This window comes from Pollicipes pollicipes, unplaced genomic scaffold, assembly GCF_011947565.3.
Source record: "Pollicipes pollicipes isolate AB1234 unplaced genomic scaffold, Ppol_2.1 Scaffold_7233;HRSCAF=8593_pilon_pilon_pilon, whole genome shotgun sequence".
Taxonomy (NCBI): Eukaryota; Metazoa; Arthropoda; class Thecostraca; order Pollicipedomorpha; family Pollicipedidae; genus Pollicipes; species Pollicipes pollicipes.
This window is the reverse complement of record NW_023597035.1, coordinates 78482-96614: the sequence shown is the minus strand read 5'-3', so window position 1 is coordinate 96614 and position 18133 is coordinate 78482. Positions and strand designations below refer to the sequence as shown.

Genomic DNA, 18133 nt, shown 5'->3' with positions numbered 1-18133 from the left:
CTCATAATGCCGAGAAACCAAGTGTTGAAGGCCTTTTTTTCTTAGATCGGCTTAGAGCCATTCATACCCATAAAAATGGAATCAGTTGGCACATGAAATAGGGCATTATCGGCGTCACTTGAGCATCTCCAACAAAGGCGTAAACGTATTTGCGCAAGTGTATTGTTATTTCTTAAGACCAATCTCACAGAAGCCCACCCTGGCGTCCCGCTAGTCATCGACGCCATTGTTCCGGCGCGGGCAGCTTTGCATACACATTTGTCGCTCCGGCCGGCGGGCGGCAGCAGCGGCGGCGGCGGCGGCTCTCAGGGCCGCCGCCGCGCCGCGAGCCGGCCGGATGCTCGGGCCCGGGGCGGTGCGGCGCGGCCAGGTGGTGGCCTGCCGTGGCCGGCCGCGCGCCGCGCGCCGCGCCGCGCCGCGCCGCGCCGCGCCGCCGGCCGTCACGCCGCCCGCCACGGCCGGGCGCTGGCCGGCCAGCCGCGCGCAAACAAGTGCGGTCGGCGGCCGCAGCGCTGGGCCGGGGTCGGAGGCGCGCCGCCCGCCCGCCGCCCGGCCGGTCCGGCCCGCCCCCAGCGCCGAGCCGCTTCGCCGGAAGGCCCAACTGGGAGTGGTGAAGATCAGTCTTAGAAGGTGACTTAGAACAGTTTGACCGCATCTACCTTGACATGAGCACATGTGCCGTATTTGGACTTAACGATGCACTCAGCTTCTGAACCTATGTGACGCCGCCTGCCTCTCACCCCGGCGGAAAGGGTGGGTGCCGAGGGAATCGAACCCCGTACCTCTGGTTTCTCGGACGTTCAGTGGCTAAAGCAGACAGGTTAACCACTGCACTGTCGGCACCCCCACTGCTATATACGGCTCCTGGCTATTTATACAGTTATTTTTTATGGTTAAGGCTTGCGTGATGTGGCTTGATATCTGATTTGCGGCTGCTCAATGGCGTACGGTATTAAGGTCCTACGCTTTCTGTGAAAAGGGTACGGCTGGACGTTCTGTCAATGTAATCACAGCTATGCTTATTAACACGGATTCTGCAGGACCAAACCTAATGGACAGGATACCTAGTCATCTTGTTTCTAGAACAAGCGGGACATCCGCTTACCAAAACTTCCCAAAGGATTTCCATTATTCCGTAATTGTTAAACACCTGAAAAAGCACGATTTTCTCAGTTTCGTATTCGGCAATAACTCTATGAGATAAAAGACTGCCAAAGCTTATTACAACATCGCGATGCGGTACTCGGCTCCTCCCATTGAGCCCCTTTTAAGGCCACATGTTTGTGTAGGTATCACAGTGTGAAAAACTCCTAACAAAACTTCTTCTAATGAAATCTCAAGATAGATGGGTCGCAGCTGTCTTCCTTCTTAGCCTACAGTTTTTTGTGGAACCCAGGTACTTTGAGAAAAAAATTAGAACAGAATGAGCCTGGCTTAACAGGGTTTTGCAAGTTTACCTTTATTGTACCCTGTGTCCGCTTTCACCCCAGCAGGTGCAGAACAGGAAAATGTAATTTTTTACTTCTTTGTTCAGCTGGTGTAACGCTGGGGTCTAGAGTTCGGACGTCATGCGGTGTGGAGCATCAAATTCGTGGTGGAAGACGTAGTTGCGAAAAGGGCCGGCATGTCGCTGCTTTTAGCTTACTTCTATCTTTGAACGACATATTGGGCGCCAGGGGGATCCGAAATATGCCTTGCTCCAGCAGTAACCATAGTGTTCATGATAGCCGCGAGCCATTACCAATACAACTTACTATGGTTCGCACCTGATCGGTTGTCACTGACGCCATTTCTGTACCACTTTGTGGTGTTAGCCTTCCACGGATCGCATATTTAAGCCGAAACTGCAGAAATATCGCAACGTACGTAACTAACAGCTGCTTTGTTAAAAGGGGATTGTACCACCGAGGCCAGCAATGAGCTGTGAGCATACATCACTACAACACCCACATTACATCACTACATCACTACGACACACATGTCCCGCGCTCACTCTGAAGCGTTTTTTCTGACCCTCCAAGGCTCGAATATCCACACGAAAACAGAAAAAAAAACAGGTCGACCTCAGCTAAGCAGGCCACGGCACAATACCGCTGCAGTGACCAGCTTCCCAGTGCCATGGCACCTCCCGTGCGGAGATCTCATCCGGACACTGCGTGCCCGGTGATGGGGCAGCGCGCACTCCAGACGGGAGCGGTTCAGGAGGACCGCACCGGCACTGTGGCGTTCGAGAGCAGCTGCTCCATACGCTCTCGCGAGACCCCTTCCCCTCCCCTCCTGAGGAATCTCTTTAGCCGCGGCACAGACCTACTCAGGTGAAAACGGCCCGGTACAGAGGAGAGCCGGCTGGGAGCCGGGGACGGTTGGGCGGGCTCCGCGCCTAGGGGGGCCTGGGATCCTGGGACAGTCGAGGGGAGGGGCTGGGAGCGCGGTCTTAGCGCCCGCGCCAACTCAGCCGCAATGGACAGCTCATGCGAACGCAAGTGGCGGCAGCGATGCGCGGCGCAGTCTGGAGCGGCCCGGTCGGCCGGATTGGGGGCGGCGCAGCGGGCGGGGATGGCGGCCGCCCTCTTCTCCCCTTCTCTTCGCCCGGGGGCGGCGCCGTGTTTACTGGGCGCCGGCGAACCAGACGCCGCGGGGTGGGCCGACAGCGAGCCTATCGCACCATCGAACCCTGTTTACCGGGCCGACTATTTCTGCGTCACCTCCTGAGGAGCGGCTTCGATGGGCGGCCTGCAGCACCCACCTGCTGCTGCCCGGGCCCGGCTGTCCGCGGACAGGGGGTAGCCGGAGCGGCGACATCGACAGGGCGGGAGGCAGGCAGGGGACGGCCGAGCGGAGGGTACAGCGGAGGGAACAGCACCCACCTGCTGCTGCCTGAGCCCGGCCGTCCGCGGACAGGGGGCAGCCGGAGCGGCCACATCGACAGGGCGGGAGGCAGGCAGGGGACAGCGGAGCGGAGGGTACAGCACCCACCTGCTGCTGCCTGGGCCCGGCCGCCCGCGGACAGGGGGCAGCCGGAGCGGAGACATCGACAGGGCGGGTCGCAGGCAGGGGACGGCGGAGCGGAGGGTACAGCGGAGGGTGCAGCACCCTCCGCTGTACCCTCCGCTCCTGGGTGCAGCACCTGCTGCTGCTGCCTGGACCCGCCCACCCGCAGACAGGGGACAGCCGGAGCGGAGACATTGACACGACGGGAGGCAGGCAAGGACGACCGAGTGGAGGGTACATCACCCACTCGCTGCGGCCTGGGCCCGGCCGCCCGCAGACAGGGGGCAGCCGGAGCGGCGACATCGACAGGGCGGGTCGCAGGCAGGGGACAGCGGAGCGGAGGGTGCGGCGCGGTGACACCGACCGACTGGGCCCGGTGTCCGCCGCCGCTGTGGAGAATGGGGCGACGACACCGACCGACTGGGTCCGGTGTCTGCCGCCGCTGTGGGGAATGGGGCGGCGACGCCGACCGACTGGGCCCGGTGTCCGCCGCCGCTGTGGGGAATGGGGCGGCGACGCCGACCGACTAAGCCTTGCCGGAGGAGAAGATGGACAGGGGCCGGCTGGGTAGATGGTCGGCGGTAAGAGGCAGACCGTGACCGACCCGGCAGAACGACGGCCAGTCGAGCAGAGGGTCCGTTGAGGAGACAACGAGGGTTGACGGGCAGAAGGTCAGCCAAACAAAAACAAAACAACATTGGTTTGCTTTTTACGTTAGTGACAGAAAGGCTTTAAATCTAACAGTTTTCTTTTTGACATATGTTCGGGCTAAGCACAAGTACGCATGAGAGTGGGCTACTGGTTTCTTATTTTGTGTGATGCTGGTCAAGAAAAGGCAAATATCCCCGTGACGTTTTTCGTATAAACTCAAGCTTTAAGTAGACGCAACGATATTGCGCGAACATGGCATTTTAATAAACACAATTCCAACAGGTTAAAAACCGCAACGATATCCCATGTTTATCACAACAAAACTACCGTTTTACTTGGAATAATGTCAGATTTAAAGATTAATTGCCTTTAATTACGATGAGATGGGTGTTCCTGAGCTAAATATAATCGACACCAAATTACCCTGAAAATCGGGTGATAGGCTGTCGAATATTGGATTATTAGTATTTTCGTAGCCTTTCATTGGCAGTGTTTGCACTAATTCGGAACATTTGCTGAAGTTCACATGCCTAAGAATTTTGTTACATTAATTGTGCGTTTTACCATGTGCATTCGTTCTAGTACGTGCCGCTTCGAAACGCCAAGCGTTCTTTCTGGCATAATAAGGTTCAATCATTTTCAGAAACCAAGAGCTCCAGACCTTTCTTGCTGATACGAAGTGCCTTCGTTACCGAAGCGTCAATCGCCTGTTGGCGCAAATATGATTTTGAGCGACAACCTCCTAAGTAAATCAGGTTGTTGTCGCCGTTCCAGCATACCCGAACACTATACTCTGCTGTGCAGAAAGGCACAAGGCTCGCTTGGCACGCCTGGCCGACCTGACAGCAGTGCGTTCGATGTGGACAGGCTCGCCGGACGGCGCCCGGCTGCTGGTAATGGTACTTCCTGCCTGGCGATCAGCGGCCGACCCCACAAGAATGTCACGGCGGCTCTTTGGCCAGGTCAGAGCGCTTCACTGATAGCGCAGCACCCGTAAGCCATTTACATCGCGAGAAAATCGAAGGTAGTTAAAGAACTTCAGCGCTTTTGTACACAACCTCACACGGGCAACAATTCTGCCGTCCAAAAGCAAAAAGGCCTAGGTGCTATTTTACCTAATGGCGCATAGGCTTTTTGCCTTTTGCGGCAGAATTCCTGCTTGCAGCAATTAAACCGTTTTGATTTCTTCATATTGCCATTTCATCACCCATGCAACATCTTAGTCTGGAGTGCATTTGCTTCAAAGCAAGGCAGGCTCCATGCCACAGCATGTCTCGGGTTTTGATGAAGCAGCGCAGGAGACGGCGCGCCCAACACCTGACCGCCGCGCTGCTCAGCTCCGCGCCGCAGGGGCATGGTCCGAGCACGTTATCAGCGACCTTCCGCCGGTCGGCCGCGGCCGTCGGCCGGGGTCCGCCGACGGCGTCCCCAGCCGGGACAGCCCGGCGGCACAGGCAGCCGCTCCGTCGGCACGCCTGACGCCGCGGCGCCGCGCCGCCGGGGCTGCCCCACCTGTACCCGTACACCGAGTACGGCGCAGCGCGCGGCCGCCGTCGGGGACCGACAGGGGAGCGGCGCGGCGCGGCGCGATACGAATATCGCGTATCGACCGCGCCTCCAGCCGGCCTGGCGGCCTGCCGGCGGTTCGGCGACTCGACGGCGGCGGCGGCGGCGGCGGCGGCGGCGGCCGGGCCCGAATCAATGCCACAAAACGGCCGCCGCCCAGCCGCCGGCGCAGCCACCAGCAGCGCCTGGTCCAGAAAAACGGCCGCCGTCGCCGCCGCCGCGCCCGCCGAAGCCGTGCAGGTGCCGCGGACGTGCGCGGGGCGCGGCCGGGGGAAGGCATAGACCGCGCGGGGACGGGGCGGCACGGACCGCGAGGGGACGGGGGCGGCACAGACCGCGAGGGGACGGGGACGGCACAGACCGCGAGGGGACGGGGACGGCACAGACCGCGAGGAGACGGGGCGGCACAGACCGCGAGGAGACGGGGGCGGCACAGACCGCGAGGGGACGGGGACGGCATAGACCGCGCGGGGACGTGGACGACACAGACCGCACGAGGACGGGGACGACACAGACCGCACGGGCACGGGAACGGGGATGGCACAGACCGCACAGGAACAAGGCACAGCTGATGTAGCATGTGGACGCAGTAACGCCTCAGGCCGCGCGGGGACAGGGCGTGGCGTAACTTATATGCAAACGGGGTACGTCAAAGTTCGATACTGTCTTAAGTGGCCCGCGGACTATCAGTGCGGTTGACTCCATCAAACAACAGCAATGACCGGTCATTACAATACGATCTCTAAATAGCTCTAGTCATCATTTTTTTATACAGATATATCAAAAATACATGTGTTTCGAGCCTGAACCCAGAGAAGTAAGCAAGTCGAAGCTCATATTAAGATATGCAAACAAATCACGTGCACGTACCCGGAACAAGGGATCGGTTAAATCCCCAGATTTGTCGACGCTATCTTCTGTAGTGCACTGTGCAGGGCAATACGATTTGGCTGGCCGAGTTTAGAGCATTCGTGCACCTCACCTGCGAGTTTGTGCCATCTAACCGTCAGATCAGTGACTCATAAGCTCGTTCTTAAAGCTCTGGAAGAACAAAATACTGAAAATCGACATTTCGCGACGCATTCTCAGCTCTGGGTGCACCAGATCTTTTGGACCAGTGGTTTTTGAACACGTGACGGAGTTACAGTATGCGCGTCATTATGGCTTGTGGCTCTCGTTGTCGCCATTTAATGTCGACATCACGTATGTAAAGATTATTCAAGATCAGTACTGTCAATGTCTCGCTAAGTCCCAACCGAATTCAGCAATAATTTATTATTTTACCACTCCTGCGCTTGATCTCCGGCCGTAGCATCATGAACTTAAACGCCGCCATGACATAAACCACCCAAAGTATGTTTATTCCAGTCAGGATGCTTGTAAAAAAACAGTAGTCTTCAAGGTCTTATTTCCGTGTTTCCTAAAACGAGCAAGGCATTATTTTTCCTGACAAGTTTTTTCAATCGCAACAAAATTTGCACGCCTGAAGTATTGTCACTCCTGCGCTTTATTTTGGGCAGTCACGCCACGAGCTGAATCGATGCCCCAATACAACCACCCTCAGCGGGTTCCATCCCCAACCCCAACCCCCACTTCCCCAAACCTGGCCTGTGTTATGGCCATACCATTTTAGAATTCATACAGCGTCAAAAAGTCCTTCACTAAAAACACGACTGGAAGGTGCCGATCACAAGGAAAGTCGATCATTGCGATCCCGCGAACACACAAACACGTTTCACGTGCACTTCATCCTGCTTCGACGCAGCAGTCCGATCGCAAAGGACGTCTCAGAAGAGAGGTCACGCAAGTACAACACAACTGGTTATAACTGGTATAACTGGCATACCACAGCTGGCTAGCCGGCGCCAAGATGGCAGAACTGCTCGGTCACAGCTGATCGCACAGCTGCGAAGCCCTGTGAGGACGCCGGCGACGGTGGGAGACGGCGGCGAAGCTGGTGTGTCCTCATGCCGCCGTAGCTATACCACACCGCAGCTGAAGGATCATGTCACAAATGTAATCAGGACTCTGCTCAATGGGGGCTTACGTGTGTCCTGGGCCGCATAGCTTCCTTTTGGGCCACTAAATTTGTTGCCTGATCAGGTACAGCCCTCCCTCTTTTGACACAGGAACCCGTCCCAGATCAGCTAGGGCCTCTTGGCAGATCCAGGGGGCCTGGACGCCTTTGCAAAGCTTGTGTAAGACTCATTCGTCACTTTCATGTCAAGCACCGAGGAAAAGCATCCCGGAAATACAGAGAGGCCCTTCGGGTACCCGAGGAAGACTCATGAGTCACTCTTTGGGCGGCACAGACATCCCCACTCCTCAAGGGGGACAGCCCTCTTTGGATGATTTTTGGATTTTTCGGGCGCGTCAACAACCGCGGTCATTTCTGCGCCCACTGAAGTACCGCACGCCTCTCATGTTTTCGGTGCGTACGAGAGCTGTCCGCAAAGCGCACTGATTCACACAGGCCTCTTTTCCTCTCTGTCCTTGTTCAATGCCAAGCTCATGACACATCACGGAATGAGCCCATATGACTTTACATTGCCTCTTGTGAACAAATGGCAACATGCTCTGACCCGGTATCAGGTTTACACCTGTACGCGCACCGCGACGGCAGAAACGTGACGCGACGGTACCGTCATTTGCATCCACCTGAACGATCAGCCGCCGGCAATGCAACGACACGACCGCACGGCGGTCCGAGGCGTACCCCGGCCCGCGCGCCGCCGCTTGGCTTTGGCGTGGCACGACGTCTCGCAAAATCGGCTGGGGGTGGGGGTCGGCATCAGCTCGCCGTGTGACGTCGAATGCGACGAAATACAGAGTTTCAGCGAGGATTACACCATATGTAAATGTGCTTTCTTAGAATATGTGCTTTGAACAACCCAAAGCGAGAGCAAGGCACGTAAATGTTAGCATTGGATTCGCAGAGCTGGAATTCGCGAGGTCGACAATCTTGCGTTCATTTCCAACAACAAGCCGCAGACAAGTGCATTTTGGAGCTATTAGTGCGAAGATGTGTTTTTGAAACATGTCGACATACCACGCAAATAAGCCATTGGTTGCCTATCAGTGCATAGTATCAATTGGTCATCAATACGTCCTTTATATAAACAGACCAGTCAGTTATCAGTGCGCACTTGGTGCGCACTGGTGTATATACGACCGGTGTATACGACCGGTCGTACGACCAGGTGCATATATATATATATATATATATATATATATATATATATATATATATATATATATATGTAAACCTGCATTACAGTGGATGCAAACAAGATGTACCTTCGTGACGTATTCCATAACATGATGTTGGCTCCGAACCTTCCTCGAAAAACTGTTATTGCTCCCAAGATTTTCTGACACTGTGAACGCAGTCCAGCCTAGAGACCGAAATCTGACATTTCCCGCCCCGTGAGCAGCTGTGGTCCCATATGTTTATGTGCTTTCGTGCGGACGAGTGGCAAATACCGTACATGAATAAGCCAAAACACACTTTGGATTGCGTGGATCTTTCGTGTACCAGCTGTACCTTCACCTGTGCCATTGTTATATCCAGGTGGGCGTTTCTCGTAATCACACATATGCCATGTGTACCACCAAACTGGTTGGTTTGCGAAATGTCGACAACAATGCGTCCAGTGGGCTTCAGTTCGCGCAGAGGTCCTGCGTCCGGTGGGCTCCAGTTCGTGCAGAGGCCATGCGTCCGGTGGGCTCCAGTTCGTGCAGAGGCCATCCGTCCGGTGGGCTCCAGTTCGCGCAGAGATCGTGCGTACGGTGGGCTCCAGTTCGCACAGAGGGCATGCCCCTCTCCGAATAGGTGGACACTTTTACTTATTTCAGGAAATCACTGAGATAGCAAGGAAGATACACCAGTTTCCAGACAACCACATTCCATACAGGTCAATGCATTGTGAAAAGCAGGGGTAAGTACGCTTGCAAGCATTTGCTCAATTGCATGTACAAAAAGTATATGAATGATCATTTGCTGGGTCTCCCAATGACGCCCATCACCGCGTGCGGAAACGTCGTCCTTCTTCCTCCTCATCCCTTCCCACAGCATCGGTTGAATGATTGATCAATCTTCTTTCGTGCCGGAGGATCAGGTCGATAACATCGCCCCACCCCGGACGTCATAGCTACGCACCTGGTGCGCACAAATGGGGGCAGTGAACTGTACTGAGCCCGAAGTGCACTTAAATATTGCATGTGGGGCGGCGATCGTGCCGGTGATCCAGCCGTCTTCGCTACATAGCCAGCTGTTGGAGCAGCCGGGCGACCGGGCCCAGTCACCAGACGCCGCCGCCGCCGCCGCCGCCGCCGCTGCCGTTACCGCCTGGTCGCTATCAGCGCCCCGGCACGGCCCAGCCTCCGGGAATCAGTGGCCGGTATTTCCGCCGCGGCCGGCCTGGCCTGGCCCGGCCCGGCCCGGCCCGGCCACGTCGCCCTGCGGCCGCCGGCGTCGGAGCGTGGCTCCCCGCTAACCCCGCCCCCATGCATGGCCGGCGGCGGCGCGGACGCACCATAAGTGCAGCGCGCCGGAGACCGCCGAGCCGTGCCGCACCGGGCCGCCGCGCCGGGCCGCCGCGGGCCGGCCCGGCCGTCCCAACCTCGACTAGGCGTCAGCACCGCAGACCGTGCGGCGCTGCAGCGGGAGGCGCTCGGAGGGCCCTGGCCGCCCGACCCGGCCGGCACCGCCCCTGACCCGGCCCGGCACCGCGGCGGCGCAGCGGCGCTGCGGCGCGGCGGCGCGCGGGTCACCAGCTGGCCAATCGGCCGGCCGGTAATCGCGGCTCATTACAGGTGGCGCCGGCCGGCCGGATGCGGCGGCGCCTCGGCCGGCGGCGCCGAGCCAGAGCCGCCGGCAGAAGCCAGAGCCGCCGGCAGGACGTCCGGCCAGACGGCGTCGCCGCCGCCGGCCAGCTCTTTGTGCGGCGCCGCGGCTGGGCCGTGACGTCGCGGCTGGACTGCACTGCCGGAGGCCAGTCCGGACTGGTGGCGGCCGGACCGGGCCGGGCCGCTGCTGGCTGCATGCGACTGCCGCTGGATGGACGAGACTACTGGCGCTGGACCACCACGAGACTGCTGAACGGCTGGACCTCACAGTTAACTATGGACCAGCAGACGGACTACCAACGTACCATGAGTCAATCTGGCATAGCCGTGGTCCTGGCTAGACATGAAGATGTGCGCCTTACGTTTTTGGCCACAGAGTCAGCCAGGTACGGAATAAGATGAGCGCACATCGGCCAAATGGCATGGAAGGAAGGCTTGACACAAATTACATGGATACATGAAATACTTTAAGACTCGCACAACTTTAAACTGCAATCGCTTCGTCCTGCGTATCATTATAATGCCACTGCCAACTTAATTCCTCCTACACCATATCAACGATAATATTGTACTGAAAAAGAAAAATGGCAATTTCGGAAAATCACGCTGAAAACGTCTCACCATCTTTCGCCAACAAAATTCAGGTCGATCGCACATGCTGTGGAGAGTCATACTGGTGCAAACTGCCTCCACCATTGATAAAACTAAAGTTTATGTCTGTACGGTTCTAAAATTACTTCTTTTTAAGCGTAGGAAAATCCACATTTTTAAATATTTCGCATGGGCTTGAAGGCGGTTTTTAAAATGTCGAAGTCCGATAGAACACAATCCGGTCAACGAGCTCACGTGACCTGGCGATTCAGGGCGCGGTCCTGGGCGAATGCTCAACTGAGCTGCTCAGCTTCCGCCTTAAAAGGCGTCCAGGTGCGTTTAAGAAGACAACAATTTGCTTTTGTAAAACACAATGGCTAACTCGCATAAACACCGCGGTACTTACCGGCAGTTCATTCATAGTTGTCGTAGTAGGCAGAGACAACTTACGTCCATCAGGGTGGGGTTAGATGAATGGACGTGGGACAACGAGGGGCATTGTGAAGATGTAGGTGTCTCTGTTTTCGGTGGTCTGATAGATTTCTGATCACAGTGACCGGGGCGCGAATGGAGCAGATATTGTTGTTTGTTGTTGTTTATTGATGTTTTCAGGCGCGTCGACTGCAATGGTCATTTTGCGCCCAGAATGGAGCAAAGCACAAAATGAAGGGTGGAGAGGGCTAAGTCTCCTCAAAAAAGTTATCGGCCTCGGCCATGGTTGCCTCTGCGGCGATAGCAGTCACGGAAGACGGAGGGAAGGTTTGTCCATCTCGTCCAATGCCGATGCTGCTGGGGATTTTTTCCGTCTGCTCCCCCCTTTCCCCTCCCCCCCCCCCCCCGACCACCTCCACAAAACCGCGTGGATCCTGGTCCGAACCAATGTCGCGCACGTTCGGGGATGTCAAAGTGAAATGGCTGGACCACAAAACCTTGCACAAGGCCTGCCATCTTTTTGACCTGGCTACCTTACGACGACAAATGGAACGCTATTTCTGACAGCAAGAAATGCAGAAGCATGCAACATTTGTGAGTCGTTTCCGTCAGTTGGTCAGTACAGGTAAGTTTAGGGGATTTTGGCTTGACTATCGGCACCATTCAGCTCTTGAAACTGATGTTGGATGAGGTCATCGTACCTCACGTAACAATTGCGCGGTCTCACCTTTCCGTTATACCCCACAGCATTCTAGCAAGGCCCGTGCATGTGTTTAGCACCGATATCGAGCCCACAGGTGCACTCACCAACGGCCATGACAGCTGAGGGGTCAACAGGTCCTTCAAATATCACCTCCCACGCGCTCACCGCCACCCACACGGGTGATACCGTCAACTTCTCAGGACCAGGACACGTAGACATGTCTATCCAAAAAGTGCATGGGGAGCGGGTGCCCACTCGAGACCTCAGCCAAGCCGGCGGACTTGTGCTCGATTCCGTTCTGGCGGAATCGATTCTGTGTCCAACTCAAGCGCATGAGGTTGAGATCCGGGCTCCAATTCCAAGAAGTAGACAAATTTGATGACGCCGACGCCTCGGCAATCAGTTCAATTCCGAAGCCATTTCGATCGCGCACAGTGCGCTGACAGCAGTTTGCCAAATACTCTGCGCTATGGGCTCAATAAACACCTGCGAAAGGAACATATTCTCTTGGTAATATCATATTTTCTTGGTAATACCGTATTTTCCTGTTAATATACCCATATATGCTGTGTCCGTGGGTGAAACCATCACTGGAGCCGATTACGTCCGACCCCCGCAATTCTTGTTGTTGAAAACACATGATGTCGCACTGACGTAAGCATATACATATTAATGTAACATAAATCAATCCATATTGGGTATAAAATGACCTTCAATGCTTTTTTAATGTTACCGTCACCTGATTTCAATTTAAAGCTAAAAATACGGAAACCGTATACACGGTATAGATGTGACACCAAGTACCATCCTAAACACTCGCCTGGGCATGCGGAATCAACAGCTCCGAAGTCTCCGGCTCTTGGGAGGATTTAGCATTGAAGAGAAGGGAGATTTTCCAGCGAGGAATTCGAGCTGAGGATGGGATGAAAATGCACAAAAGTAGCACCGGATAAAAACAAGCAATTTTTGTCTACCCACCTACGGAGCGTCGCCACCAGCTTCTGGTGTAAGTGTTAAGGAAAAGAAGAGTTTCTTCTTCTCCGGCGGGCAGGCCTATTAGTTTTGAATTGAAATAAGTATGTGCACTGTTTTATTTAACTTTTGTGTGAGCTGGGTTTAACAATGTCGCCCCTGTGGTCTATCGGAAATATGCTGGGCTGATGATCCGGCGGCGCTGGGCACGAGTCCCCGAACGGGCGGATTGCTTGACCCGACGGAAATGGAAAGGTCAGATGGCGACTGGCCAGCAAGGGTCAGCCCAGGCGAGGTCAGCCGCGTCGCAGCATTGTGCGGCAAGTAAAACCCTCCGCATTCCTGTATGGTGAAAGGGTTGAAGCAAAATAATCCGTTGAACTGGACGGCATGACTTGGGTGGTGGGTTCAGGGTACATGCAACAAGCTGTACTTAGCAGGTACTCTGAACCCCAAAACCATGTATGCAGACTGTTCGGAGAAAATATACAAAAATGCACAATTCCTAGCAAAAACATTAAGACCCTAAAAAGGCAACAGAAAACCGGTAAATAATTGACGGCGGCTTTGTCATTGATGGTTGCTCTTCTGAGCGCGTCATTTCTGCAGCACTCTGACTTTCCGCCGTTTACTTACAAAAGCCGGGCGTGCATTGTCGGGCGATGACGGTGGCATTGGTTGAGAATATAGCTGTAAACTGTGTATAAATTCAGCTTAGCGTCACACAGTGAGGATGGTATTGTATCAGACTCCACGTCGGTGAGTAGATGCAGCAGATGTTAACTACGTACGGCTGGTTCGCTCTGTAAGGAGGAAATAATTGCTCTCCGCCGCTGCTGCACTGACCTCCGGGCCTCCATCACGCAGCAGTAGTGTTCTCACGTCCCGGACGAGTGGAGTTTTGTATAAAGCGTAGGGAGAGGGTTGATAAAAAATCGCTAAACCCGAGTAATTAGTACAAGCTATGTCGTCTCCTTGAATATGACCAAATTTCCTCCCAAAGTTGGAGAGAGGAACTAGAGTCCCATTCAGATGAATAGGAAACTACAGTCCTGGTCCCAAACCGAATAACTGCAGGTCTGTAAAAGTCTGGGTGGGTTCATATTGCCCCAGTATCTAACTTGGCTGAAATGCTGACTGAAGGATGCCAGAAAGATTCCAACTTGGCTGGTAGGTAGCTGCATTAATTACTAAGTGCCGGGTGTTTCTGTTATTATAGTGGCTTGCATCACGTTTCATTCATAACTGTGTCACGTGCCATGGGGAATTATGCAACGGGTGCACAACATTCCGAGCATTGGTTTCTATCAGCCTTAATTGAAATTCACACCTTTCGGAATAGCACTGTCAATATGAAGAAGTGTCCATCTGCTCCATAGCTTCAAAAATACCGTACATATGATCCTACACTTAGGAAGGAAGCACTTTCTTAGGGAGTTTTAAGCCTTTAGAATTACAAGGTTTCATTCAATCTTTAGCAGGCTTTGGTTATCGCTGAGACCAGCTAGTGCATGGAATTTGCTGTCAACCGCTGCTAAAGAATATCCTACAGTATCGACCACGTACGTAGTGAAAACTCACCTGGGCTTTTTTGTTCTCACTACGAGGCGCAATTTTTTACTCTTCCCCAACAGCCCATGCCAAATCTTAGATACTGCCAAATCTTAGAAACTACAATGTGTATTACAGTGTCAAAATGGCAATATTAAGGTTGAAGGCATGGCAGCAAAATACTTGTGACGCACCCCCTCCATCGAAATGACACCTGATCTTGGTACAGTCATCGGCACCCATTTGCCGTTCTCTCTTACAGCCATCCCAATCCTGATAACTGCATCCGCCTCAGCAGCCATGGCCGTCGCCCCTCCCGCCACAGAGGTCACATGAGGTCAATGCCGTGCCACTCGAGCCCGCCGGGCGCCACTTACCAACTTGGAGCACGCTCTCCACGCAGCCCGTCTCCAGCAAGCGCACCCCCTTGTGGAACGGCAGGCTCTGGTAGTCGCTGCTCGTCGACGGGACCTTCGATAGCGAAGAGTACATGAAGATGTCGTGCTCGTTGCGGGGGAACGACCAGAAGATGACGCGCCGCTGCACTGGCTCCGGAATGCGGTCGTATCGCTCCTCGATGCGCTGGAAGGGCACATTTTCGGCGACATTCCTGGCGCAGATGTCGAGCAGCGCGTCCGGCGAGCGCATGGCCGCTGCCGCGTACTGGGGCGTCCTCAGCAGCTTGGACATGTCGTGCGGCCGCGGCAGCATCTCCCTGGCCATCGCAGCACCGCGCGCCCGGCCACCGCCCCCGCCAGCCGCCGCCCGCCTGCGCGCGGCACCCTCCCTCCACTCGCCGCTCGACCGAATGCTAATAAACCCGCTCGGGGCCTTTAACGCCGCTCTGCGCATGCGCGCTGCGCCCGCTCCCAGCTGATTGGTGCGGCGCCCAATACCTCGGTAAATTGGAGCGGGAAGATAAAGTGCGTCGGCGGCGCGGGGAGCGAGCGGGAGGAGGTACTGCCCGGCTGAAGGCCCATGAACGAACTCAGCGCGCCGCCGACCCGTCCCGTTCGTAGCAGGGGCGCATCCAGGGGCGGGGGAGGGCAGGAAACAATGGTCGTAACACCGTCGCTTGCGCTGCACGCTGCCAGTCACTTGCGTGCTATCAAGGAGACAGAACTCTGAGGAAAATTAAAATTTTGATCACGTGCTTAAGTGCCAGTTTGATCATATCCTCCATGGAAGCCTTTTCGCGCAGCATGAAATGTGCTTGCTGAGCTCTCTGTGTGCTGCAGGCGCAGATCAAGGATCTCCCCATGGGGTGTGGATTCCTCTCGGATTCTTTCTGAGCGACCCCGGGGAGGCGCCATAATCCTATATATATATATATATATATATATATATATATATATATATATATATATATATATAGCACACGGAGGGCTCAGCAGGCACATTTCATGCTGCGCGAAAAAGCTTCCATGGAGGATATGATCAAACTGGCACTCAAGCACGTGGTCAAAATTTTAATTTTTTCAGAGAGGGGGTTCTTCGTCCTTGATAGCACGCAAGTGACTGACAGCATGCAGCTCAAGGGAAGGTGTATATATATATATATATATATATATATATATATATATATATATATAACGCAGGAACAGCTTGATGGCAAGGACAGCAGTCGCTGTCGTTTATATAACTCATTAACGTTTCGATACATGGTGTATCATTATCAGGACACAAGGGTGCGAATGTGCAATGAAAAAAGAACATTTAACAGACATCGCTAGATATGGCAATGATCATAGTTTATATACAGTTGATGCAATTAAACGCGACTTCTCCGCGCGCAAACAAAGCAGCCTGAAAAATACACAATCACACGATGAAAGATATTTTAGGCTGCATATAAAAAGCCATTTTGTAACTTGCAGAGGATGTGCAAACCCCATGGTGTTCAACGGCAGCTTATTTTTGTGGTGAATGTGAAGTGACTCTAAAATTCTAAGATCGATAGAATTGCTGCAGCGCCTTAATGCGGACAAATTTTCAAAGTTAAGGTAAGTGCCACAGGTGCTGAAATGAATGGTCTCGGATGGGCGAAGGTCCCGGGTTAGAAATGATGTTGTCTGTTCTTAAAATTCGTGCGTGACACCACCCCTAGAACCTGCTGAGTGCCAATGAGAGGTGCAAGTTACAAGAAAATATTTTATGTGCTGGACTGAGTGATTGATTTTTGACGTTCTTATATTCAATCCAGTGAGTTTAAATACACCCTAATATCCCAAAATAAAGCACAATTTTTCAAGGTCTTACAAATGCTCCAAATTTTAATAGGACTTTGAACATTTTTGAAGATCTTCCCAGATGGTGCGATAGATAGAGAGCTCCTTGGGTAACATCTCTGTTATCTGTGAAGACAGAAAATTCAGGGGAAACGGTCTCAGGAAATCAACAGTAATGATTGTTCTCCCTTCTCCCTAAAATCACTGATTTGTGTGTCCCTTTATGCCCCTTTTTGCTGTTTTCTACCAAACTGACGACATTATTACAAATTTGCGACAACACACAGAACACATACATCACACATCACCTTTGCGACAACTGACAGAACTGCAGTTTAAGTCTGTTTGCTTTCACCATACGTAACACTTAACCTGGTACTTCTTAAACTTAAGTCATCCCTTTACCGCATTCAGGGATCTTCCATCGCGACTGACTGGTTGACGGGGTGGATCTATGTATCCGAAGTCCGAGGCGGGGTGACGGGGTGGATCTATGTATCAAATCAGAGGCGGATCCAGAAATTCTCCAAGGGCTACTTCTGCCAGCGGAAGCCCCACATTCCACAGGGGCCCCCGAAACCTACTCCTTGGAATGAAAAATCTCGGTGGATTCGCCCCATTTAATATTGAGGGCCAAACTTTGACTTTGTTCTCCCCTGAGCGCCATAGACTCGCATGCAGGGGCGTAGCCAGTCGTGGTAATGGGGCGGACACCTAGAGGGCCTCCGGTGAAAAGTGACCCGACATAAAGGGAAGAGAAGAGAATAAAATATCAGCGTATAGATGTTTTTACGTAGCTGACAGGTTTCAAATTCCGTTGGCTGGAATTATATTCGCTTATATAAGTACAAAGATTGAAGCAAGGATGCAAGAAATGCGTGCTTATGACAATGGTAATCATGACAAACATGCTTATGACAATTCCGCTGGATGCCATTCCAATTGTTCGATCTCGCGAACTGCTCGATCCGAGATTAAACAGATCGTGCAAAATACGATGGACCCAACTGAGAGGTCTGCGTGAAAGGGAAGTGCTTAAATGCTGTCACCCTCGAGAGAAAATGCTGGCATACTCAAAAGACATCTGCTGGTGCCATGGTTTTTAAGAGACCATGATCAATCAGCATGGGCGTAGAGACGGGGAGGGCGTGCCCCCCCCCCCCACCCACACTTTTCAAGGGAGGAACAGCCCTGGTAATTCCCGGATTTTTTATATTTGATTTGTGCTTAGCTTACTTTCGTACTACCTTAGGCTTGCATATCCATTCAAGCTTGTTATGCTACCATAAACGGCAAAGGGAGATATTTAGGGGTACATTCTAGATTTCGCTGGTACTGCAGGCTTCAAGCGGTCGCCATAGGTAGCCTTGGTTATTCTGCATGCCTGTTGAGAGTTCCTCCGCACATGTTCATGGAGTTCAAGATGCATATATCATGGGAGTTTGGTAGAGGCGCTAGTCTGGCATGTCAGACAAGAACTAGGCTTTTTATAATGGCGATGTTCATGCAATTTTCGTCATATTAGCGCTATTACGCCATCAGGTTGAAAATTTCAGATGTTATTTGAAATGCTGCCAGTTCGTGGGCATTTTCTGCAGGC

The 18133-nt window shown here is 53.5% G+C and overlaps 1 protein-coding gene across 1 annotated transcript in view; it reads right to left on the bottom strand.

The window, feature by feature from the left end:
• LOC119110811 (zinc finger SWIM domain-containing protein 4) overlaps positions 1–15067 on the bottom strand; it is a 71340-nt gene extending 56273 nt beyond the window's left edge. Inside the window, exon 1 of the mRNA XM_037234683.1 lies at positions 14683–15067. Coding sequence (XP_037090578.1) covers positions 14683–15028 — 346 coding nt within the window. The 5' untranslated portion in view covers positions 15029–15067. The remainder of the gene's footprint in view (positions 1–14682) is intronic.
• Between the last annotated feature and the right edge of the window lie 3066 nt (positions 15068–18133).